Here is a 27,810-nt window from a genome sequence, read left to right on the forward strand (position 1 = left end):
GGCTGTTCTGGTAAAAATAGTCTGACAAAGGCCAAGGACAGGATCATAGAAACCAGTTAAGAGGCTGCTGTAGTAATCCAAGCAAGAGATCTTCAATGGAGGTCATGAGAAGTGCTCAGTTCTGGATTTAACTGGAAGGTAGAACCAACAGGATTTACTAATGGATAGGAGTGGAGTGAGATAAAGAGAGGATTCAAGTTTGACTAAACTTTTTCACTCAACTAGAAGTTGGTGTTGCCATTGACTACAATGAGGAAATGCAGGATTTTGGTTTTGGACATGTTATGTTTGAGATTAGATATTGTCTATTAGATATTCAAGTGGAGTAATTGAGTAGGCATTTGCATATGACTCTGGAATTTAGGAAAGAGGTTAGAGTTGGTGATATAGATTTAGGAGTTTCCAGCAGTACAGACAGTAATTAAGTTGTGTGACTGAATGAAATCTCTGATGGAATGAGTATGCATATAAAAAGTCTGAAGACTGAGCCCTGGGTCACCCCCAAGATTAGATATGGGAAGACAAGAAGAAATTGGTTAAAGAGGGCTTCAGAAGGAATAGGTGGTGACATAGGACAGTATAAAGTACTGGAATCCAAGTGAAGAGAATGTTTAAATGCGACTGAAAATTATAAACTATTAGGGATTAGAAGGAATGAATGGTTAAGAAGGATCATGTGATCTGATTTAGATTTTAATTCCTATCAACTTAATTACACTAATTTTAGAATAATTCACATTGATTGCATATGCTGGCCATTAAGATGAACAATAGCTCCAGTAGAATATTATTAAAATATTGATAGTTATAAAGTATAAGTCTATGGTATTTACAGAGCTCTAAAAACCTGGGATACAATGCATTCAGTTAGAGTAATATTGCAGTGTTTAAGAACAACGGCTCGAGTCTAACTGATTTGGGTTTATTAATCCCAGTTTTGCTCTGTGATTTTAGGGGAAACTACATCACTTCTTTTTGCCTTGGTTTCCTCATTTGTAAATAAGTATGATATTATCACCTATTTACAAGGTGATAAATTAATCTTTGATATTACAAAGATTAAGTGAAATACTACATGCAAACTGTTTAGCATAATGCCCGGCACATGGTAAATACTCAATAAATGCCTGTGGATATTAGTGTTACTATCTGTTACTTTTTCCAAGGCAATTGAGAAAATTACAACATAATTTTACTACTTATGTGATTTCAAGCTTATTTAATAACTTGGAAAAAGCAGAAGTTAAATGTTCATTTAATTTATATTAAAATATATTTGAAAGAATTAACTGAAAATTATTTCTATGTTTGAAGTATAGAGCTACTTAGCTCATTACAAGACATCTTTACCTCTTGAAATTTTAAACCCTTCACATAATATTCTTCTAGAATGCGTAACATTTAGCATAAAAATATAATTTAATATATACTATTCAGTTTACAACACATCAAGAATCTTTCAGCTTCTGGCTCACATTTATACCAAACTCATACAAGACATATATTAAAACTGTAACCTTGTTAAAAATCCTTAAACTTCCAATATTTTAACGTACCTTTAAAAAATGAGATTGAACTAAATGATTTTAATGATATCATAGAGCTCTAAAATTCTATAAATGTACAATTAAGAATAATAAAACACTATGGAAGGAAATGAAACTATAACTTAACTAAGATGTCATAGGCTCCAAAGGTGCAAGGGTAATTAATTTTCAGTACAACTGATTGTAGACATACTTAATTTCATAGAAATCTAATTATTTCAACCATAGAAGGGAAATGAGGTTAAAGGAAAATATCAATTAATTTTATTGATATTCAGCCTCAAATAAGTAGAAAATCAGTTGTAATTGGGAGGCAAAAGTAGAAGGCTATGCACTTTACCTTACCTTAACCTGTATCATATCCCATGACCTGGCCATATGTTATAATGGTCCTTATAAAACAGAAGAATCAGTGAAAGAAAATAAAATATTAAGGTGCTATATTGAGGCAGAGTGTCATAACCTTTTCCAATGAAAAAGTACAATTTTGTGTGAGTTGTTTTAATTAATTTTGTTTCTTATTTCTTAATAAAAGTTTTACCTAAGAAGAGTCAAACTACCACTCAAAACTGCAACTCAGAACTTCATGTTTTCTAGTCTTAACCTTCTACTAGGGAATTCTTTCTTATAATGTCATCTCAATTTTATGATCTGTGCATTTAGCAGAAAAATAGGTATTCCTTCCTAAAGAGTAATTGGCCAAAGTAAAATGGAAAATGTGCCCCTAGGATATAGGGAAGAAGAAAACCATCAAAGCAATAGAGTAATGAAATAACCAATCCAAAGGGTAGAAAAATACAGACGTATGCTTGTACCAATATACAAAACAAACCAAATTTTTAAAAACCGTCTAAAATCAAAATTCATTGAACACACAAGAGAACCTATGGTTTCACCTCAAAGGGCATTCAAACCCATGGTGGTCACTGAAGATGTAAATTTTAAAATGGAGGAAAAAAACTGGAGGATGATCAAAGAGACACATTATTTTTAAAATAAATTTAATGTGTAGTTGAAAACAATTAGTAAAACAATTATTCTAGTTGAAAAATTACGTATACAATCAAATTTGTACATTTGTATAAATCAGCATACTTCCAGTGAACTAGAGCATGAACTTGGCTACTTCTGTCATTTTTCTCTTCAGCTACTAAAATTTATTGTAAAATAAATATGATGAATAAAGAGATCAGATTAAGATTTAAGTAGGCAATTAAAATCTATCATAAATTTGAAAGTAATTAATATGTAATGCTTATCTTTTGCAAACCTGACCTTTCAAACAACAAAAAACATCACCAATAACACACCTGTGAGTCCCTGAAGTACATCTCATATTGCTGTATCATTTGTCTGCTAATCAGGCTCCCATGATAAACCACAACATTAATATCAGTCCACGTACGAAATTCTCTCTCCCAGTTTGCAATAGTAGAAAGTGGAGCAATAATCAGGAAAGGTCCTCTTATACCAGTCAGAAGGATTTCGTAGAGGAATGTAATTGATTGAATGGTTTTGCCAAGACCCATTTCATCTGCTAAAATGCAGTTTCGTCTGAAATAAACAAATATATTACCCATGTAGATTTTGGGGTTTTCTGTATACTACAATGTTTTAAAAGATAAATATTAAAAAAAATAACCAGTGATCAAGTTAAAATACTTGCATTTATAACGTAGAAGTTGCTGAAGTGCAGATTTGGCTAAAGATTATAATTTTATAATAATATTGCAAAGGGACAACTATAGGTTTTTGTAGCTCCAAAATAAAGATACCACCTGTTAGATACCTGAGTTTTTAAAAGAACGAAATGGCAAGAGCAAGGCAAACTAAATATGTTATTTATTCAGGAAACACTTATTAAATGCTTTCTGTATCTCACGGATAGTATGAGAAGATGGGATACAAAAGAAATAGAACATGTTCTCTGCCTTCCAGGGGCTTATATCTATTAGAAAAGCAAACATATGAATAAATAAATAAATAGTCATGCAATGTGCTATCAAAGAAGCACAAATAAAGAACTGGTTTTCGACTCTAGCTATACACTGGAACAGCCTAAGAAACAGATACCCATGGCCTTCTCCTTTACATTCCAATTCAATGTGCATGGAGTAGGATAAAAGCAACTGTAATTTTTAAAATAAGCTGCACAGATGATTATGATATATGGCCAGTTAAGAATTATCAGTGTTTATTATGGAACCTCAGAGGAGTAAGCATCTAACCCTGGCTAGAAGAGATGAGAGAAGATAAGACTGCCTTCAAAGAGAAGGACAGTAATGAGTAGGATTTTGCCAGAGGGCAGAGCAAAGGAGCATAAGTGTAAAGAACATGATCAACTGGGAGGCCACAAGTTATTTAATATGGTTTTGAGGGAAGAGTAAAGGGAAGGGATCTTACTAAGATAAGCAGGGGTCACAAATAAAGGTTAGAAATCATTCTACAATATTATGAATGAGAGTCACTGAACATTTTTAAAGAAACCTGATGAGATTAGGTTTGTACTTGAAATTTACTCTGGTGCCACTGTGAATATTAGAAGGTGAAGTGACTTAAGTTTGGACAGTAATTGGGAAAGTACCGCAATAATGCAGGAAAGAATGGGTGGACATTTGGACTAAGGTAGGAGGAATCAAGAGGAGAAAACTGATCCCAAAGTTAATTACATGTTAGAATGATTTGGACTTAGTGACCAATCCGATATATGGAGTGTAGGATGGCAGTCAGATTTCAGTTTGGGTGACTAAATAAGTTGTGTTATTATTAACCAAGATGTAAAATATTTGAATAAGTTTGATATGGAAGAAACAGGAAATAATAAGGTTAATTTTGAATATGCTGCGTTTAAAGAATCATTGAGATAGACATTAAGGTAGCCAGAAGTAAACAAATATGGGCTTGGAGTTCAAGGCCTCAGTTAAAGATGTTACTGATAAGTGAAGACACGGGGGAGTAGAGTTTGGCTTACGGAGAACAATGTAATATGAGAAGAAAGTAAAAAACAGAACTTTGGGAAAGAAAAAAACCAACAACACTGAAAGGGTAGGCAAGGAAGAAGAACCAGCAAAGACTATTGAAAGGAATAGTTACAGAGGTTCTGGAGAGCTAGGAGAGTCACACTGTGGAAGCTGTTGGGAGAATGGGGGAAAAGTTTAAAAAAGGAAGGACTAGCAACTACTATCTAACACAGCAGAGACAGCAAATTAGGGCTAAAAAATATCTTGTGGATTGGAAAATTAAGAGTTTCAGAGATGATACAGAATCAAAAGTCAAACGACAGGTTTAAGGAGAATTGGAGATGAGAAAATGGGAAGAGTTCATGCAGGCTATACTTCCTAGACCTTTGCCTAGGAAGTTACAAAGAGGGATCAATGTAGCTTGAAGGAAAAAGAGAGCCAAGAGAAGGTTTACCCTTTCCTTTCCTCACTTTTATATATAAGTTAAACCCAAATTTGTTCACAGACTGAAGGGATGGCACTAGTCTTAAGAGATAGTTTGAAGATATAACAGAGAAGGATAATAAGTGATTGAAGTGAGGTTCTGAAAAGATTGGATTAGATGCCTGTCAAGAGTTGAGGTGGTAGCATTAGTCTTGGTTCTGAGGAGGCACCTTTTAACTTCTGATATGAGGACAGAGGTAAGAATGGCTAAGGATGGAGATACATTTGTAGGCTTGGGTGTGAGGACAGGCAAGAACCTGAATGAATTCACCGACTGGCCCTAGGCTTCTCTATGAAGCAGTCATATACAGAGAGTGAAGGGGATAGGGTTGTGATAAAGTGCTTGAGGAAAGTGGTACAAGTTTGAAACAAGTAACTGGGAAAGGGTATTGATAAAAGACAATTAAAATAAAATTTTGTTAACTATTTTACCAGGAAGATTCTCTTGGGAAAAATGATTAACATTTAGAAAATAGAAACCAGGGGAAAGAGCACTGTGTGGAATAACAGGTTTTTCCTAACTCCACCTGATTGAGTTTCATGACTCACCATTACTTAGTGAAACAGAAGAATCATGTGACAAGTAAAAACACAGAAAAATGATTTTGAATACGTCATAAAATTTTGCTATTATTAATAACAGTACCTTCGTTTGCTCTTTTATATACACTATCAGACTTCTTTCTCAATCAAGATACCATTTTTTACTTCTTTTGCAATTAATTTTCCATCTCACTAAAAAAAGGTGAGATAATATTCCAAAAAGCATTTTGAACAACTTGGAAAATTAATAATAAATGGGGGTAATTCATTACTAGGTTCTTATATTTAGTATTCTATTCCTTATCAATTGCTGACAATCTGCTTCCTTGAAGACGTACATGACAGACCTATCTAATTCTTATAGATGGAACTGCTGATACTTTACTAACTAGATTCAACTATTGGCAGACAGTAGTGTAAGTTGAAAAACATTCTGTAACATAGCTGACGTTTGATGATGTTAACAAAGGTATTTCAAATTTAATTATGAATTAACATATCAACTTTCTTCTATTCTCATTGGTACACATTAAAAGGAAGCAACTATAGTCAAAATCCTAAATTATAATGTACGTATCTTCTTGAGCTAACCACAACTTCATTTTCAATAATGAACACTCCATGACAGTAATAATGTAGCAACATCAGTACCAATTTTACTTAATGTATTTTGGAACACATAAAAAAACACACATTAAATTTTTTTCTATTAATACATACTACATACCTATTGTACCAGTTGAATAAGAGCCAGTTGAGTCCTTCCAGTTGATATTCCCTGAGTTGATTGCCATTTTTATAATCCCTGGATTGATCTATTTTTTTCCAAATATTAGAAGGAGGACGGTCCTTTGTGGAAAAACAAAGAATGAATGATGTATTTTAGATTTTTTGATCTTCCCTATATCTCATACATGGTAAAAGCATTGCTTTTAAAATAATCAGAAGAATAACATTATATGACATTATGATGAAATTTTACAAACATCTGAACACCAAGTAAGTTCTACACGAACTCTTCCAGAAAACTGAAGAGGAAAGCATACGTCCCAACTCATTCTATGAAACTGATACCAAAATCAGACAATGGCATTACAGGAAAACTAGAGACCAATATCCCACATGAACAGAGATGAAAAATTCATAACAAAATTTTAGCAGATGGAATCTAAAAATATATAAAAAGGGTAATACAGCATGACCAAGTGGTTTTTCCCAGGTACGGAAGGTGGATTAACTTTGAAAATTAATCAATGTTGATCAACAGACTAAAAAACAAAAATATGATAATCTCAGCAGATGCAGAAAATGGAAGAACTAAATGCTTTCTCCCTAGGATCAGAAAAAGGCAAGGATGTCCACTGTCATCACTTCCATTCAACATTGTACTACAGGTTCTAACAGGAGCAATCAAGCAAGAACAAGAAATAAAAGTCATTAAGATTGGAAAGGAAGAAGTAAAACTTTCTTAATTTACAGAAGACATGATTTGTCTACATGGAAAATCCTGTGGAATCTAGAAAAAAGATAAAGAAGTGATTTTACTAACATTGCATGATATAAGATCAATATACAGAAAACTGTATTCTATATTGTAGAAACAATTATAAACACATTTTAAAAATACTATCTTATAATGGCATCCAAATATGAAAAATTTAGGGTTTACTAAAAAAAAATATTTCTTAAATGGTAGCCAATGAACTTTAAAATAATTAACATATACTATTGCTCTAATTATTGTTTAAAATAATTTCCACATTAATTAATATTCTCCATAATTTTCTTTTTAGCAATCCAATCACTGTTTCCTTAGTTTAGGCCAGGAACAAATTTCATTTGATCAAAGATACTTTACATGTTTTATATGTTATTTTATTTAATAATAATAGACTGGCAAAAAAAATCACTTACCTCCTACATTATTTGACTTTGATAAACCAGCACTGTTGTCAAGTTGATTTTACATTAACTGAGGGGATTAATTTTATTGGCTGAGTCCCCTTTACCAAGGACTACATTACATATCTAAGGCACTGGCTCTTCCCACCATGTGCTTCAAAATCACCTTTTTAATGACACCTGGGGTCCACTCTCAGATATTCTGATTCTGGAGCCAGGATATAGAAACTAGGAATCTCTAATTTTTTAAAAGTTCCAAAAGTGATTCTGATAAGCACCTCTGACTGAGAACCACTGATCTAAAAAAATAGCTTACTTAATGAGGCTAAAGATCAGGTTACTACTGAAGCATGGTCCCCACCCCAAAAAGAATACCTTTCCCTTTCATAATATCCTTTAGACTACTCCTCCCTGAATTAGTTAATTAACACTTTTGTTTCCTGGCTCAAGGAAAGGTACTTAGAAGTCAAAAGGAATGGAGGTGAGCTGCTGTGTTCTTGGTAATAGATGGTGGGTATTATTGGGAGATAAACTAAGAAGACCAGAAAATAAGAAGACAACCAGAAAAAAAAACTGTTATAAAAACAATATGATCTCTTCCATGGAACAATTCATTCATTTCCTTCTCTTACATCACATCTCCACATTTTTCATGGCAGCTAATCATTAGCTCTGGTGCTAATCAAAAAGTGATCTGTTCTTGTCTTTTCATGCATAAACTCCCTCTTTAGTGAAGTAAGAAATTTCTATGACCAAATTATATTTGAAAGAGGACTGGCCAAGGGCTTCCCTAGTGGCACAGTGGTTAAGAGTCCGCCTGCCTATGCAGGGGACACGGGTTCGTGCCCCAGTCCAGGAAGATCCCACATGCCGTGGAGTGGCTAGGCCCGTGAGCCATGGCCACTGGGCCTGCGCGTCCGCAGCCTGTGCTCCACAAAGGGAGAGGCCGCAACAGTGAGAGGCCCGCATACCGCAAAAAAAAAGAGAACTGGCTAAAATATTTAATAAAATCATAATATGTCTCTTTAAAGTGAATTTCTTTTGGTTGGCTCCCCAAATTGGATTCACATGAAAATAAAAAAATATATAATTATTAAAATATCACAACTTGCCATCGCCTTCCAGAATTCTACAGTCTTTGTACTAGAAAAAACAACTGACTCAAGTTTTTTTTTTTTGCGCAGGGAAGAGACAGATGTATCAATAAAAAAATCAGTGTACTTAACTTATGTAGGCCTTTTTTTTTATTGGAGTATAATTGCTTTATGATGTTGTGTTAGTTTCTGCTGTACAATGAAGTGAATCAGCTATATGTATACCTATATCCCCTCCCTCTTGGACCGCCCTCCCACTTCCCCCCATCCTACCCATCTAGGTCGTCACAGAGCACCGAGTTGAGCTCCCTGTGCTATACAGCAGGTTCCCACTAGCCATCTATTGTACACATGGTAGTGTATTTATGTCAAATCTAAGCTCCCAATTCATACCACCCTCCTCTGCTCCTCTGTGTCCACATGTCCGTTCTCTACATCTACGTCTCGATTCTTGCCCTGCAAATAGGTTCATCTATGCCATTTTTCGAGATTCCACATATATGTGTTAATATACAATATTTGTTTTTCTCTTTCTGGCTTACTTCACTCTGTATGACAGGCTCTAGGTCCATCCACATCTCTACAAAAGACCTAATTTCATTCCTTTTTTATGGCTGAGTAATATTCCATTGTATATACGTACCACACCTTCTTTATCTAGTCATCTGTCGTGGACATTTAGATTGTTTCCATATCCTGGCTACTGTAAATAGTGCAGCAATGAACATTGGGGTACATGTGTCTTTTTGAATTATGGTTTTCTCAGGGTATATGCCCAGTATTGGGATTGCTGGGTCATATGGTAGTTCTACTTTTAGTTTTTTAAGGAATCTCCATAGTGGCTGTATCAATTTACATTCCCACTAACAGTGCAAAAGGGATCCCTTTTCTCTACACCCTTTCCAGCATTTATTGTTTGTAGACTTTTTGATGATGGCCATTCTGACTGGTGTGAGGTGATACCTCATTGTGGTTTTGATTTGCATCTCTATAATGATTAGTGATGTTGAGCATCTTTTCATGTGTTTGCTGGCAATGTGTATGACTTCTTCGGTGAAATGTCTATTTAGGTCTTCTGCCCATTTGTTAATTGGGTTGTTTGTTTCTGGATATTGAGCTCCATAAGCTGTTTGTATATTTTGGAGATTAATCCTTTGTCCATTACTTCATTTGCAAATATTTTCTCACATTCCGAGAGTTGTCTTTTTGTCTTGTTTATGGTTTCCTTTGCTGTGCAAAAGCTTTTACGTTTAATTAGGTCCCATTTGCTTATTGTTTTTATTTTCATTACTCTAAGAGGTGGGTCAAAAAAGATCTTGCTGTGGTTTATGTCAAAGAGTGTTCTTCCTATGTTTTCCTCTAAGGGTTTGATAGTGTCCAGTCTTACATTTAGGTCTTTAATCCATTTTGAGTTTACTTTTGTGTATTGTGTTAGAGAGTGTTCTAATTTCATTCTTTTACATGTAGCTGTCCAGTTTTCCCAGCACCACTTACTGAAGAGGCTGTCTTTTCTCCATTGTATATTTTTGCCTCCTTTGTCAAAGATAAGGTGACCATATGTGCGTGGGTTTACCTCTGGGCTTTGTATCCTGTACCACTGATCTATATTTCTGTTTTTGTGCCAGTACCATACTGTCTGATTACTGTAGATTTGTGGTATAGTTTGAAGTCGGGGAGCCTGATTCCTCCAGCTCTGTTTTTCTTTCTCAGGGTCTTTTGTGTTTCCATACAAATTGTAAAATTTTTTGTTCTAATTCTGTGAAGAATGCCATTCGTAGTCTGATAGGGATTACACTGAATCTGTAGATTGCTGTGGGTAGTATAGTCATGTTCACAATGTTGATTCTTCCAATTCAAGAACATGGTATATTTCTCCATCTGTTTGTGTCATGTTTGATTTCTTTCATCAGTGTTTTATTGTTTTCTGAGTAAAAGTCTTTTGCTTCCTTTGGTAGGTTTATTCCTAGGTATTTTATTCTTTTTGTTGAGAAGGTAAATGGGATTGTTTCCTTAATTTCTCTTTCTGTTTTTCAATTGTTAGTGTATAGGAATACAAGACATTTCTATGCACTAATTTTGTAACCTGCAAGCTTACCAAATTCACTGATTAGTTCTGGTAGCTTTCTGGCAGCATCTTTAGGATGTTCTATGTATAGTATCATGTCATCTGCAAACAGTGACAGTTTTACTACCTCTTTTCAAATTTGGATTCCTTTTATTTCTTTTTCTTCTCTGACTGCTGTGACTAGGACTTCCAAAACTATGTTGGATAAGAGTGGTGAGAGTGGACATCCTTGTCTTGTTCCTGATCTTAGTGGAAATGCTTTCAGTTTTTCACCATTGAGAATAATGTTTGTTGTGGGTTTTTCGTATATGGCCTTTATTACGTTGAGATAGGTTCCCTCTATGCCCATTTTCTGGAGAGTTTTTATCATAAATCGGTGTTGAATTTTGTCAAAAGCTTTTTCTGCATCTATTGAGATGATCATATGGTTCTTATTCCTTAATTTGTTAATATGGTGTATCACACTGATTGTTTGCATATACTGAAGAATCAATGCATTCCTGCGATAAGTCCCACTTGATCACGGTGTATGATCCTTTTAATGTGTTGTTGGATTCTGTTTGCCAGCATTTGTGCAGGATTTTTGCATCTATGCTCATCAGTGATATGGGTCTGTAATTTTCTTTTTTGTGATATCTTTGTCTGGTTTTAGTATCAGGGTGATGGTGACCTTGTAGAACGAATTTGGGAGTGTTCTTCCCTCTGCAATTTTTTGGAAGAGTGTGAGAAGGGTAAGTGTTAGCTATTCTCTAAATGTTTGATAGAATTCACCTGTGAAGCCATCTAGTCCTGGGCTTTTGTTTGTTGGAAGATTTTTAATTCCAGTTTCAATTTCATTACTTGTGATAGGTCTGTTTATATTTTCTAATTCTTCCTGGTTCAGTCTTGGAAAATTGTACCTTTCCAAGAATTTGTCCATTTCTTCGTGGTTGTCCATTTTATTGCCATATAGTTGTTTGTAGTAGTTTCTTATAATCCTTTGTATTTCTGTGGTGTCAGCTGTGATTTCTCCTTCTTCATTTCTAATTTTATTGATTTGCGTCCTCTCCCTTTTTTTTTTTTTTTTGATGAGTCTGGCTAAAGGTTTATCAATTTTGTTTACCTTCTCGAAGAACCAACTTCTAGTATTAATGATCTTTGCTATTGTTTCCTTCATTTCTATTTCATTTATTTCTGCTCTGATCTTTATGATTTCTTTCCTTCTACTGACTTTAGGTTTTCTTTTTTCTTCTTTATCTAGCTGCTTTAGGTGTAAGGTTAGATTGTTTATTTGAGATTTTTCTGGTTTCTTGAGGTGACACTGAATTACTATTAACTTCCCTGTTAGAAATGCTTTTGCTGCGTCCCATAGATTTAGGGCTTTCCTTGTCATTTGTTTCCATGTATTTTTTAATTTCTTCTTTGATTTCTTCAGTGATCTCTTGGTTGTTTAGTAGTGCATTGTTTAGCCACCATGTATTTTTGTTTTTTACAGTTTTTTCCTGTAATTGAATTCTAATCTCATAGTGTTGCGGTCAGAAAGGATGCTTGATACAATTTCAATTTTCTTAAATTTTCTGAGGCTTGATTTGTGACCCAAGATGTGATCTATCCTGGAGAATGTTCCATGTGCACTTGAGAAGAAAGTGTATTCTGCCACTTGCGGGTGGAATGCCCTATAAATATCAATTAAATCTATCTGGTCTACTGTGTCATTTTACACTTGTGTTTCCTTATTTATTTTCTATTTGGATGATCTGTCCATTGTTGTAAGTGGGGGGTTAAAGTCCCCCTATTACTGTGTTGCAACCTATCTCCCTCTTTATGGTTGTTAGCATTTGCCTTATGTATTCAGGTGCTCCTGTGTTGGGTGCATATATATTTATAATTGTTATGTCTTCTTCTTGGATTGATCCCTTGATCATTATATAGTGTCCTTCCTTATCTCTTGTAACAGTCTTAAAGTCTATTTTATCTGATATGAGTATTGCTACTCGGGCTTTCTTCTGATTTCCATTTGCATGGAATATCTTTTTCCACCCTTCACTTTCAGTCTGTATGTATCCTTAGGTCTGAAGTGGGTCTCTTATAGACAGCGTACATAGAGGCCTTGTTTTTGTATCCATTTAGCCAGTCTGTGTCTTTAGGTTGGAGCATTTAATCCATTTTCATTCAAGCTTATTATTGATATGTATTTTCCTATTACCATTTTCTTAATTGTTTTGGGTTTGTTTTTGTGGGTCTTTTTCTTCTCTTATATTTCCCGCCTAGAGAAGTTCCTTTAGCATTTGTTGTAGAGCTGGTTTAGTGGTGCTGAATTCTCTTAGCTTTTGCTTGTCTGTAAAGCTTTTGATTTCTCCATCGAATCTGAATGAGATCCTTGCTGGGTAGAGTAATCTTGGTTGTAGGTTTTTCTCTTTCATCACTTTAAGTAAATCTCCTGCCACTCCCTTCTGGCCTGCAGAGTTTGTGCTGAAAAATCAGCTGATAACCTTATGGGCATTCCTTTGTATGTTATTTTTTGCTTTTCCCTTGTTGCTTTTAATATTTTTTGTTTGAATTTAATTTTTGTTAGTTTGATTAATATGTCTTGGTGTGTTTCTCCTAGGGTTTATCCTGTATGGGACTATCTGCCCTTCCTGGAGTTGGGTGACTATTTCCTTTCCCAAATTAGGGAAGTTTTCCACTATAATGTCTTCAAATATTTTCTCAGGCCCATTCTTTTTCTCTTCTTCTTCTGGGACCCCTATAATTTGAATGTTGGTTTATAGTTGTCCCAGAGGTCTCTGAGATTGTCTTCAATTCTTTTCATTCTTTTTTGTTGATTCTGTTCCTAGGCAGTTATTTCCACCATTCTGTCTTCCAGCTCACTTATTAGTTCTTCTGCCTCAGTTATTCTGTTATTCATTCCTTTTAGTGTATTTTTCATTTCAGTTATCGTGTTGTTCATCTCTGTTTGTTTGTTCTTTAGTTCTTCTAGATCTTTGTTAGACATTTCTTGTACTTTCTCAATCCGTGCCTCCATTCTATTTCTGAGATTCTGGATTATCTTTACTATCATTACTCTGAATTCTTTTTCAGGTAGGTTGCCTATTTCCTCTTCATTTATTTGGTCTTGTAGGTTTTTACCTTGCTCCTTCCTCTGTGACATGTATTTTTGTCATTTCACTTTTTTTGGTTTTTTTTTTTGATGGGTGGGATTGTTTCCTGTCTTACTGGTTGTTTGGCCTGAGCATTCCAGCACTGGAGTTCGTAGGCTGCTGGGTAGACCTGGGTCTTGATGCCAAGATGAGGATCTCTGGGAGATCTCACTCCAATGAATATTCCCTGGGGTCTGAGGTTCTCTGTTAGTCCAGTGGTTTGGACTCAGAGTTCCCACTGTAGGAGCTCAGGCCTGACCCCCAGCTTGTGAACCAAGATCCTGTAAGCTGTGCAGGGCAGCAGGGGGAAAAAAAAAGCCAGAAAAGGCCTTGGCTGTGGGGGGCAGGGCTTAGGCAGGGGCAGGGTTTAGGTGGTGGGCGGGCCTATTCTTAGGACCCACGGGGCTGGAAAAGGCCATGGTGGGTGATCAGGCTTAGGTTCAACCACAGCAGGAGGGGCCCAGGAGTGCCTCTGGCCTTGGAGGGTGGAGGACCAGGTCTGGGACCCCAGCAGGCTCCCTGGGCCCGAGTAGGCAGAGGAAATAATAGGCACGTTCCCCCTGATCCTCCAATCACAGGTGGTGCTCTCCCTGTTGGCCTCTCTTCTTCTTCCCCACCCATGCCCCTAGGACCCACACGGCCAGAGGGGGCCCCCAGAAGGCAGGGGACCAGACCGGGAAGCCTAACAGGCTTACTGTGGCTGAGCGCAGGGGAAACACCCAAGGCACTTCCCCTGATCCCATGGTCCTGGAGGGTCCCTCCCACTGCCTCTCCTCCTCCCTCCCTCCTACATCCCTAGGACCCACGTTGTCTGGAGGGGGCCTTGGAGGGCCGGAACCAGCCCAAGAGATCAGCAGGATTCCTGGGGCCCGATTGGGAAGGGGAAACGCTAGGCGTACTCTTCTGATCCTCCAAGCCTCTGAGGGTCCCTCCAGGCATGGGAACCCCTCCCCTCTCCTAGCCACCCCTCAGGGGCCCCAGTCCTGTCCGGCTTCCACTTCTCCTCCCCCCTCACAATCCCTCACATCCTACCCAGTCACTTGGGGGTTCCTCCCGTCTCCCTGGGTGTTGAGGTCCCCCGCCAGCGTCTCGCAGGTGCCCTAGTTGTGGGGAGACGCAAACTCCATGTCCTCCCACGCCGCCATTTTGACTGTGCCCCACTATGTAGGCATTTAACAATATTCTATACAAAAGGTCTTTCTAAAAATAAAGCTACTATGGAAGTAGAAGAACTATTTAGTTATGAAGAAATAACTGGTTTACAGAAAACAAAGGAAAGGTGGATATAATAAGGATTTTTCTTTGATAGAGAATTCATAACTCTGCTTAGAGCTGAAACTGGTATTCTTGACATTTTTATAAATGACCTGAGAGAAAAAGCAGTGGGAAAGTTTTAAATTCAAGATGAGGTAGAAGTATTTGCAACTTTTCCGGAGGGAAATTTAAAAGGAAATACTTATCAAACTTTTGAATGCATATATGTTCTGACCAAACAATTATACTTATGATTTATCTTACAAGGGCTCAATGTTCAATGTAACATTGTTTATAAGAGCAAAACACTGGAGTATCCACTAATGGAGGAACAGTTAAATTAATATATATAAGATATTATGTAGTAATTTTTAAAATACAATATTAATTGCATACCAGACTAAATTAAAATTTCAAAAATTAAAATAAATCTGTTGAATAAAGAAGTGCTAAGATTTTATGATGCTAAGGCATGTTCTTACCAAATGTCTTGTGTCAGGCCGTGAAGCTTGCAACTGTTCAAACTCTTCTATTTTTGCAAGATCTACATCTTCTTTTAGTTCCCAAGTACTATCTTCATATGGTAATGAGCACCACTTTACTAAGTAGTAAATAACAGGCTGTAAAAAAATTTTTTTTTCATTTTACCATTTTGAAAAAGAATAGTAAGAAATAGTTTAAATTGAGAATCCCCAGAAATAGTTTAAATATATTAACCTACATTGGTAAAAACTTATGAAACTTTTTTGGTGTTTTTAGGTCATTAACTTTAAAAAAGTAATGCTTTATGCCCCGGTCCGGGAAGATCCCACATGCCGTGGAGCGGCTGGGCCCGTGAGCTATGGGCGCTGAGCCTGCGCGTCCGGAGCCTGTGCTCCGCAACGGGAGATGCCCCAACAGTGAGAGGCCCGCGTACCGCAAAAAAAATAATAAATAAAAATAAAAAATAAAAAAGTAATGCTTTAATATTTGGAAGTCTTTAGGTTTTTCTTACTTACTTAGAAAATATTTCTATCAAATATTTACTTACCTCACCAGTATCTTTATCTTCACAAAAAGAGACTTCTAATACTCTGTCTACTTCAACGTAGTCTGGGTTAAATGGTTCTTCTTCCATCTAAAATTAAAAAGTAACTTAGTTGATATATGATGAAGTAGAAAGATGAAAGTGAAATAAAGACAAATTTACTAGCTATTCACTATAGAACAAACACATAAGGTTGATTTTAATTAAATTTCCAAAAAATGGAATCCTTCCATTTTAATTCCAAAAAGATTGCTAGGATATTTGTCTATATTATGAATCACCATGTTATATATAAAAAACTCAACTAAACAACACTAAAAAATAGGTACTCCAGACAAGTAAGTTACTCTAGAAGATGTGTTGTTTAAAAATGTCCGAAAGGTAGCCTCTTTTGGAAAGAGGCTCTCCTTTACCTCTGTAAAGGTACTACTTTCCTCAAGTCCAAGAGTTGAAGACTAATCACCCGACCTGGAGGCTCCTGTCTCATCTGTATCAAACACTCTATCTACTGATGGTTCTTGTGCTCAAGACCCTCTTACCTAACTAAACGCAAACTCTCTGAGCTACCTCACATTTGACTGCACTCATTTACTCTTCAACCTACACTTCTTCCTATAGTTTCTAACTGGGTTAACAGTAACACAGCACCAACTTCACACCCTACTCCCAGTTACACAAGCCAGCAATGGAGAAGTCATCTTAGATTCCTTCTCTTTTTTAATCTCCCACATCCCTTAACTCATCAATTTACACAGATCCTACTTTTATCTGTAACTCAAATTGGTTCCTCCTTCCTCATTCTCACTGCTTCATCACTCCTTACTTGGATCTTTACAAATAACTTCCTAACTAGTCACCAACTACTGTCTTGCCTCCCTTTAATTTATTTTCACACTGTCCCCATAGTACTCTTTCTCAAATATAAATCATATATTGCTCCCTGGCTTCAAATCCTTCAATGACTCTCCCAGATTTCATGCTTTAGAGTACAAAAACAGATGCTTTTCAAACTCCATGTTCTGTCACACCTTCATGGTTTTATACTAATTTTTCTCTCTTCTGGATAGATTGCTGTTCCTTCTCTTGTCTGCTTGGCTAATTCCTACCCATTCCTCAAAGTCTTACTTCCAAAAACCCATCTCAGCTATCTTTGCTGCCTCTCCTCCTCTGTTTAACCTCTAAATGTTATAGTACTCCATGGCTCTGCCTTTAGTTCTCCTCACTATCTTAATCCTTTCCTGAGCAATACTATCATCTCCATGTACAGGACACACTTGTTAAAGAGCACTGCCCAACACCAGAATGGTAATAAGGTATTCTAAGAAAATCTGCACAGCTCCAGTTTATCTTGTACCTGAGTCATGAATGTACCTAATCTTCATGAAAAATTAGAAGATTATTAGTTAAGTACTTCTAAAATCTTCAGCTCATTAGAAACTTCTATATCAGAGTGAGGTAGTGAGAAATTTTTGAGGACCTCCCAGCATCCATAAACTGATAGGTCATTTCAGAGTCATCAAATTTTTGAAGTAGATTTTATAATTACAAAGAAATAACAATAGCTTCATGGTGGAAAAATCTGCCATAAGATATCCACCATTATCTAGTGGTTAAAGTTAACACCACCAGTAATTGGGCAAATAGGTATCGTGTACCTCCTGATATGATACACTGAGAATGCTGCTGCATCATCTCTGTAGTGTTCTTTTAAATAATGCATGACCTGAAGCTGAGGAAACATCAGATAACCCCAAACTGAGGGATGTGCTACAAAATAAACCACCTAAATTCTTTAAAAAGTGTCCAAGTAATGAAAAACAAAGAAATATTGATAAAGGAGACATGACAACTAAATGCATTATATGCTGCAGGATTGGATTCTAGACCAGAATAAGCATACACACTCACACTTTTTTTTTTGCTATAAAAATACTAGTGGAACAATTAGTGAAGTATGAATAAAGTCTATAGGTGAGATAGCAGTACTACATCAATGTTAATTATACTATTACTATGTAAGACTGTTTCTAGAAAATACTGAAATTGAGACTTAATTTTCAAATGGTTTAGAAAAAAATGTATGTGCATGGGAGAAAGGCAGAGGCAGAAAGAGAGAGGGGTGCATAGTGACAAAAGGAGAATTAATGTTAATGACAAAGCAAACATGGTAAAATGTTAACATTTACGGAATCTAGTTAAAATATATGTGGGAATTTGTTGTACTAAATTTTTCAAATAAAAAGTTAAAAAAATTTACATGAATCTAAAACTGCTCTAAAAAAGTCTATTAAGGGACTTCTCTGGTGGTCCAGTGGTTAAGACTCTGCGCTTCAAATGAAGGGGGTGCAGGTTCGATCCCTGGTCAGGGAACTAAGATCCCACATGCTGTGCTATGCAGCAAAAAACTTAAAAAAATAAAAAGTAAAATAAAAAAATTCTAGTCTATTAAAAGAAAAATGAGAAAAAAATTTAGAGCAGGAAAGGACATCGGACTTTTTCGTGAGGCCTGGAAAGGTTAATGAATTTTTCCAATGAGGTTCTGTTCATGCATACACAAAAATGATACAGAAAATATGCAATATATTTCACATACTGGAAAATCTTCTTTTCCATTTATTTGCTATGCTACCATTTCCATTTCTTGAAGAACTCTACTGATAAAATACTTTAAGATATTAACACACTCACATTCAACTCTAAAAAGTATTGAAATATATGCTAATTTAAAAATACAAGAGTTAGCTACCATTCTGAATTATCACTGTTCCTGTTTTAGCTATTTTCCAAGCTAAATTTAGGGAAAGAAAAAATATGTAGATAGCATTTATATTCAAATATCGTAAGAGGAAGCCTAAGAATTAAAATTAATAATACTTAAATTTTTGATACATAATACTACATGTGTTCAGAGTTCAACACATAATAGTCTTTTTTTTTTCCTTACGTCTGCAAAAAAATGTGCTCTTTGTGCTTGTCTCAATTTGAATCGTTTGATTTTCTGCTGGATCCTTTTATCTTTCAGAAGCTGCTGTTCTGTGGCCCACTCACAGTGAAGATAGGAGCTAAAATTTTTATAAAAGCAATATATTAGAATGATATAGAAAATGATGTTTTGAGTTTTTATAGATTTATTTTTAATCACAGCCTCTAAAACAAAGTATTATCTTCAACTTTACAAATAGGTAGTTCATCATTTCATTTAATGTCAATAGACTCCATATAATTACTAAAATAAAGCCACTGTGATCTAAAGGTCTGCAATTTGCCATATGGAAGCAGAATGGTAAACTGAATCATAAGGGTAACAAAATATGACTTTTAGTTTATTTCTTCATTATAATCATTTTGTCATGATCAGAAAGCTAACTTGTTTTGAAACCAATGTTATTTAAAATACCTCCCTTCACCAAAATGTTAGAAAAAGTTGAACAAAACCTGAAAAGTTCGACAATATAAATATGATGGATAATGTCTGTAATTTGTAAAAGTGTAATGTATAAATATTACTGCATTTTGATGTTTATAAGTAATGTTTTCTGGGAAAAAAATAAAACACTCAATTTTAACATGAAATGTTTTCAAAATCTTTTCGCTTTTTAATAATTTTTAAGTTTATGAAATAATAAGTAAAAAAAATTTTTAAATGCAGATAAAATAAAAATCATAATTTAACTTAATATACTTAAAATATTAATTCATATTTAAACACCTTTCTCTTATTTTTCTAACTCAAATACTTACTAATTCTTGTATTTTACAAAAAATTCTTCTGTATCAATCATCACTCCAGGTGATATCTAAGAAAATAAATTCAATAATTATGACTTTTATGATCAGGCCACGGAATATAAAGTGTAAAATGTAATATATCATTACTTACTTCCTTTTTTATAATTCTAGAAGATAGTATTTTGTCCACAATTGCAGCATCTTCTTCACTCGGATTCTCCTATGTGAGGGAAGAAAAATGTATAATGACACATTCTGAAAACACTTTAGTTGCCACTGTTTACGAATATACTAAAATTCAACAAACATTTATTTAACACGTTCCAGGGACCATGTTAAATGTTAGGAATACGAAAATGAAAAATATCAATTGTTGTTACTGTCCTCGTCATCATTGGCATCATCATCATAGTAAACATATGGTGCTTTTTAATGTGTTAGGCACTATTCTAACCATTTTACATATATTAACTAATTTAATCCTTGCAAATACACTATAAAGTAGGTACTATCTCCATTTTGCAGATTAGGAAGCTCAGGCATAGAGAAGATAAGTTCTTGTTTAAAGTGCCAGATCCCTCAGCTGGCAGGTGAGTGGTTGGTTTACAACCCAGACAAGGGAGAGTGAAAGAACTTTACAAAGAGGAAAATGCATATGCAAAGACACAAAGGTGTCAAAACATGGCATTTAGACAACTATGTTCATAAAACCAGAAGACTGAGTGGAGAGAAGTGGAAGGACATAAGGCTAGAAAATCCATACAAAAGGCTTTATAAATTATGCTGAAAAGTGTATTTTCATTTTTTTCTGACTTAGGACACCATTAGAGGAGTTTTCAGTGGAAAAGTACTGTGATTAGGCTTGTAACTTAGAAATATATTGCGAGAAGGATAGAGCTTGGAGGAGTTTTAGGAATATATATCTAGGAGGTGAAAAATGTAAAAAATTGGATGAAGACGCAAAGATAAAAAAAAGAGAGAACAAATCCCTAGGTTTCTGATCTGAATAACTAATGGTTCTATTAACTACAGTACGGAATCTAGGAGGAAAAGCTGGAGCAGGTTTTAGGAAGAAAGATAATGAAGATATTTTTTAAAATTTACATGGGTTTAAAATGTTTTTTGTCATAATTCAAAATCTGTCTTACCACAAATAACTGTAAAGGCTGTTCACCAGGTAAAGGAGCTGAATGCTTTTTTATTTTTATAGAGCCTTTAACCTCTTCTTCAGATTGTTTCCCTTCTGCATCTTCTGCATATTTTTTTCTTTTAATTTGTCGATTTGATCTTCTTTTCTGTAATGAACGATAAGGAGCATATATATGATTATATTAAAGGAAAAAAAATTATTTCTAGTGTGGCAATTTTGTACATTAAATTTTCAAAACTGTATTCAACATTCATCTTCTCTAATTTTTCCTTTTAATTAAAGGAGGATTATAATTTGCCCTTTGCCAAAGGTTTACAACCTTTAGTTTTACTTCCTAAAGTGTCAAATAACAATGATTAATAATAATACCTTTATTACTTTTCTTTAGAAATTGTTAAGAATAAAAAGGTTTCTTTTTACTTAACTATTTCACAGCTTGGGAAACATATTTTAAACTATTAATACTTTCACAGTTTTTGCCCCCAAACCTAAAAAGTACATATCAGATGAATGTTGGTTAAATAATTAATCAGGGGCATAAACTAAAAGAAGAAATTAAATAATATTTGACACAAAACCCATGAACTTGTGTTTAAAACAGATTTTAAAAAACCCAAAATAATATTAAATGTTTTAAAAAAGATACAGAAAATAAAGTATGAAATCTACCAAAAAATTAAACGTGAATGGAGGAACCAGTGTTTTACTACCTTTACTAGCTTCCCTTAAAAATAAAGAACACCACTATCATAAAAACAGAGGTAAGCTTTTCAGATAGTATTATGTGTAGCAACGTAATTTTAATAATAATCTGAATGATTTAAAATCAGGTATCAAATGCGCATGGCTTTACTTACCTCCCTAAATATCAAATATTTGATGTTCCCACTATAAAGACAAATCTCACAATGGCTTGAAAATCCCAAAGGACTTAGGTTTTGCTTTTGCTCACCTCCCTAGAATCTCGTGGATGGAGGCATCTCAGCCAACTGTTCTACTGCTCAATATTCCTTCTTCCTTTTACTATTCTTCTGTGTATTTAGTAACTCCCATGACATTCCCCCCAGATGCAACCAAAAGAATAACCCATGTGTTCTCCTTTTGGTTTCTGCCAATGTCTTCAATTTGGGAGGTCTTTCATACTTCCGTTGCCATGACAAAACTGAATCAGTGCAGCAGTGTGGGTACACACTGTTATTTGCATCCAGAAAGGATGCAGTGCCTCTTTCTCTTGAGAGTAGTGGAATATTGAGAGAAAGAAAGGCACTACTGTGGTGAGGTAGCTCAGCCAAATGTAGTAGAAAAATTCCATGCCTCAATTAGGATGGGTCACCATCTCTTAGCCATGAAGATATTTACATTTTCAAAACTCAAGGTAACAATTTTGTCATTATGGGAGACAGGAAGGTGGCATACAAAAGTTATAAAAAAGGACTTCTTAAGAAACCCAATTTTCCCACATCCTATTTTGGAAAAGATATGAAATATTTATTATTCCCTGGGAGGGAAAATTCTATGGATCTCGAATCTAATACTAGGCTAAAGGAATGTTTGGAGTTCGATTACAGGAGTCATATAGTTCTTAATGCTCAAGAACAGTTTAAATTAATAACCATTCATGATATTTATTATTCTAACAATAACCTATATAACCAATGTTATGTCTCACTAGGCACAAATCTTTTAAATAATGAAGTTTGGGAATAATTCAGTACACTTTTAGAAGATTCTGTAGATGATTTCAGCATTAAAGTTTCCTTTCTGGTCACTTAGGCATCTACTGGAACTTTGAAATGCCACACAGTTCTTAGTAAGTAGTAAACAAGTGGCCTGAAAGAATCCTTTCAACTCACAAAAGTGCACATTCAGGTAATTTTTCACAAGACAGAATGAGAGCTACTTACTGTAAACTGCTCCCTCATTCTATGAAGACTTTATCTGTCTCTGAGTAATTAAACAAACTCTGAGTTTTTCAACTCTATGAGCTGATTTCATCATAACTTACATTCCACTAGAGCATACAGTTACATATTAGGCAAAGCCAAGTAAGGTACCACTCTCACCAATTAACTTTCTCTGTCATACAATAGTTCTACTACTTTAAAAATACAAAGCTAATTTGAAGGTCCGCATTTTAGGCTAATGTGGATATTTTTGGCTTTCTTTCTTCATAATGTTTTTCGAAGGACAATTTAAAACAGTGACAAATTCTTTCTTCATATTTCCTTTTTCTAGCTTTATTCTTCTTATGTCTTAAAGGCTTTAATAGATCAGTCAACAGCACTTCACATAAGAGGTCAGAAACATTATGCTTTTAAATGACTGAATAGTTTGTTATGATATCACTTGTTTCCTATAATAATCCTAATAAAATGTGCTATAGGGGCTTTTTAAAATAACTTAAGTCTCTAAATATAGTTAGACTACTGCATTACTCTCTATTAGGTAAAAAATTAAGTATGATAATCATGTTTTCAGATTTCCACCTGACTCTAAACCTTACATTACTTTTCAAGCCTTCAAATTTTGACAATCCATTGTGGTTGAAAGCTACTTTTATATATTTATACAGCATTTATATAGTAATATATTTAAATATATCAATAATATAGATTTATAATTGTTTACGAGAAAATTCTTTTTTCCTTCCCCATTAAATTTTTTGTGTTAAAGCAACACATCTGTCAAAGCAACCTAATTAACTACAGTGAAAAGTATGGAAAAAATGTGCATGTTAACCTATTCTACCATTTCATTGTTTGTTAATTACATAATGGAAAAATGGCCAGCATTATTTTAGTAAAAATTTAACTTAATTTTCTCATGTTGAATAATTACAAGTTTGCCTAAGTTAAGGATAACATATGAAGAAAAAGCCAGGCCATATAATATTAGGAGCTTTAGTCACTGCCCTTACCTCAACTCTTGCAGCAGCCCAGGAGCCTTGAGCCACTACTCTCCCATTGGATAAGAAGCTGCATAAGGAAGAAGAAAGGCCATTCAGGGGCTTTCTGGCCCCATAATGCAACAAATGCCACCACCCCTACGGCCTATAGTTGTACTTTAATTATTAGAAAGCAGAGGGTGGCCTGAATTATTATGACCTTCACTATATATATATATATATTTATATATATAGTTTTTTAACTTCACAAGGTTATTTTGAATATATAGCTATTCAAAAACAAAAAGAAAGAAAAAGGAAAATGCACAGTATTTTTGTCTACATTAGGGGATTTTTAATATAGTTGTTTATCTTTTCTTCAATAGAAGCAGACCAAAGGAATTATTTCTAGGAATGATTCAACCCATTTGCTTTATCATTTGTATGTGACTTTTAAAATTAATATCTCCAGCATTAAATTCATTCAAAAGTACTCTATAAGTATAGGATAATATCACTGGATACTTCTCCATGTTAAAAGCCACGAGGGACTTTGGACTGTTACTTAAACTCTCTGGGCTTCAGTTTCATTATCTGAAAACTGAGAGGGTTTGGAGAGGATGTGTAAGTTTCCTCCCAGGTCTAACATTCTATGGGAATACTACTAGGACCATATTGTAATAATGCTGTCATACAAGTTCTACCATACAATAAAATGTATTTTTACCACTAAACTATAGTATAAATACCCATGAAACAATATTATGCTATCTAAATAATTCTGCCAGTGCTTCATTTCTCAGAAAAAATTTTAATACTCACTTGAGAGTCTTCCTCTTTGAATGCATGCTGTGGCACCTGCTCTGCATCAGATATTTCATCTGAAGACTCATTCTTTCTTTTTTGTTTCTTACCCAATGTAATAATGAGTTTGCTGTTTCAAGAGAAAGAGAGCAAACAGTAAGATCTCTTTGTACTTTTCCATTTTGGGGCAAACTAAGATTCCCATGATAAACTTTTTTCCATTTTATATCACTTGAATGTCCAACCAAAGATGCTATTTATCATGAAATCCATAATGACATTTTCACATGATAAACTCTATTCCAATGGAACAAATACAAACCAGTACTACAGTTAACATATTTCTAAGCAAAGAAAGGCAGACAAATTCTATCACTTGTTTCTTTAGGCTCAAGATTATTTTTCATAAGAAAAATATCAGGTGATATAACTATTTAATAATTAAAGTAATCCATTTATTTTATTATCTTGTAGGTTTGGAATGAGGGATTTTTTTCCTTCTACCTATTTATTTCAAATTCCGCTCAATTCCTTTGAATCCCGCCTATTCTCCAAAAGCCTCTATACTTCTTTCTACCCTATAGTAGTTTCTACCTTACTTAAAACACTTTACCAATTGATTGTTCTTTGATTATTTCACTTACGTTAAGGCTTTTCTTAGCTATACTGTATGTTCCTAAAGAGTAAGAACTTTCTTTTATTTTTTTATATTTCTGTAGTATGTACATGTTTACATTCTCTAATATATACATGTATACATATGTATGTTAACACACACTGACTCTAAATGTCTAAAAAAAAAATGTGTTTTCTATGTTTTTTCCTGATCAAAGATAGAAGTACATCCCACATTTCCATATCTGGTTCAACAGATGAGATGGAATGATTGTCAAGCGCCATCAGGAAAATTCTATTTTATTTTATTTTTTTTTAAAGGTTTTTTTTAATGTGGACCATTTTTTTAAAGTCTTTATTGAACTTGTTACAATACTGATTCTGTTTTATGTTTTGGTTTTTTGGCCCCGAGGCATGTGGGATCTTAGTTCCCGACCAGGGATTGACCCTGCACCCTCTGCACTGGAAGGTGAAGTTTTAACCACTGGACTGCCAGGGAAGTCCCTGGAAAATTCTACTTTAGATTTCTGTATTTCAAACATAGAAAACTTCCCAAATATTTACTTTCAGGTATGATATATCAGAAATATATCAAAAATTTTTTCAATAATTATTTACTAATGTTGGAGAACTTGAAGGTTAAGAGCATGCACTTTGAAATCGTAGTTTCAAAGATTTAAAGCTTGATTTCATCATTTACCTATCTGTGGGACACTAGGCAAATTATTTGATAGCTTCCTTGCCTGTGAAATAGGGATATTACAATAGCTAGTTCTATTGTTGTTGAGAATTAAATGGGATAATACATGTCTGAGCACAGCCTTTAACACACAGTAATTTCTCAACTAATCTAACTGTATAACTATATCTAACTGTGATATGCCAGGCACTTTCCTAGGTTCTAGGATTTGAAGATAGAGTGGACATGGTTCCCAACCTTAACACATCATTGTTAGAATATGATCCCAGCTAAAATGCTAAAGAGGAAGTTAGCACAAGATGTAATGTGAAGACAAAGGGAGAAATCCTTATGTTTACTGAAGAGTAAAGGAGGCTTTACAGAAAAGGTAAAGTTTGAGATAGGGAACTGAATGATGAAAGAGAGTCCAACAAGTAATGAAAAGAAAAGGCAGGGTACATTGCAGAAGAATGAGAATAAGCAATGATAAGAGCATGTCAGTAACACACAAAGTACTACAGGAGGAGATGGGTCAAGATCACAGAAGACCTTATATTACATGCAAGGACTTAATGTTTTAGTTTAAGCTCAGCTTTAAGCTCCACATGGCAGGAATTTAAAAGAAATCTGTCTAGTTCACGACTGACAACAAATGGCACTGAGATATTTTTGAATGAATGAAAAAAATAAACCAATTGGAAGATGTAAGGATTTTAAACATTCTAGGGATGTAAACAGCATGGTGACTATAGTTAATAATACTGAATTATATATTTGAAAGTTGCTGAGTACATCTTAAAAAGTTCTCATCACAAGAAAAAAATATATAACTATGTGAGGTGGTAAGATGTTAACTAAACTTATTGTGGTAATAGTTTCACAATATATACACACAACAAATCATTATGTTGTATACCTTAATCTAAGACACTGTGGTATGTCAATTACATCGCAATAAAATTGGGGGAAAAAAAGAATTTTAAACAAGGGAGCAATGCAACCAGAAGGAAGTGAAATGCAAGTCAGGGAAACCAGCGATAAGACTGACAATTCAGGTGAGAGAGATGAAGAGTGAAATATAGGGCCATGGTAGTATGGGTGAAGAGGGAACGAAAGATACAATTTTTCATTTTGGAAGCAGAAACAACAGGACTTGGTTATTGACTGGATGATGAGAGGTGAGAAAAAAATCCTAGAATGATTTATTCCCAGGGTATTCTCATATTGGTTTGATCGCCACCTTCAACAGTATAATGGTAACTCTTACTTGGTATCTCACTTGCACTTTTCTGAGTATGTGAAATAAATACGAGCAAACGTATAGCTTATGTTGGAACCGGGAAATCAGAGGAAGTACAAAAAGATACTCTGAAACAACATTAAGGAACCAACCATAGTTACACGCTATTCCCTCTCCCTGCTTTCAATGGTCATTTCCTCAGTCTTCTGGTCCCTTTTCCTTTACTCTGGTTTCCCTACTAAAATAAAAATCTCCCTTGAGGTCATATCTACTATTAGATACCACATGATGGTCCTCCTCCTTATCCACAGTTCTCAAAGAAGTCATCTATACCGTTTCTTTCATTCTTCAACCCACTATAATCTGAAGTCTTAAAACTACTTTTCATATTCATAGCTTCCATTTATTCAGTGTTTACTGGGTCAGCCTCTGCTGGTTTTATATGTGTTCTCTCACTTCATGGTCATACAACTCTGACAGGCAAATTTTATAAGAAGAGGAAATTGAGGCTTAGAGAAATTAAATTACTTGTTTAAAGTCATACCATAGTAAGAATTGAAATAGAAATTAAATATGCCTCACTAAACTCCTAATATGTTTCTGAACTCCTAATGTCTAAGGCCACAAATGACCCCTGTGATGCCAAATCCGATGGAAATTCTAAAAATTTTATCTACCAACACATAACTAATCACTTTTTCCTTATCTGCACCCT

General features: G+C 34.7%; 1 protein-coding gene across 14 annotated transcripts in view; it reads right to left on the reverse strand.

Annotated features, from left to right (window-relative positions):
• CHD9 (chromodomain helicase DNA binding protein 9) overlaps nt 1–27,810 on the reverse strand; it is a 244,096-nt gene that overhangs the window by 79,394 nt on the left and 136,892 nt on the right. For all 14 annotated transcript variants that reach the window (XM_073795587.1, XM_019932510.3, XM_019932504.3 and 11 more), the window contains 9 exons: nt 24,580–24,691; nt 20,872–21,018; nt 19,875–19,943; nt 19,736–19,791; nt 18,939–19,056; nt 15,998–16,084; nt 15,450–15,587; nt 6,261–6,382; nt 2,858–3,101 (listed from right to left, as the gene is read on the reverse strand). In XM_073795587.1, coding sequence (XP_073651688.1) covers nt 2,858–3,101; nt 6,261–6,382; nt 15,450–15,587; nt 15,998–16,084; nt 18,939–19,056; nt 19,736–19,791; nt 19,875–19,943; nt 20,872–21,018; nt 24,580–24,691 — 1,093 coding nt within the window. The remainder of the gene's footprint in view (nt 1–2,857; nt 3,102–6,260; nt 6,383–15,449; nt 15,588–15,997; nt 16,085–18,938; nt 19,057–19,735; nt 19,792–19,874; nt 19,944–20,871; nt 21,019–24,579; nt 24,692–27,810) is intronic.

Source organism: Tursiops truncatus, chromosome 19 (assembly GCF_011762595.2).
Source record: "Tursiops truncatus isolate mTurTru1 chromosome 19, mTurTru1.mat.Y, whole genome shotgun sequence".
Lineage (NCBI taxonomy): Eukaryota > Metazoa > Chordata > Mammalia > Artiodactyla > Delphinidae > Tursiops > Tursiops truncatus.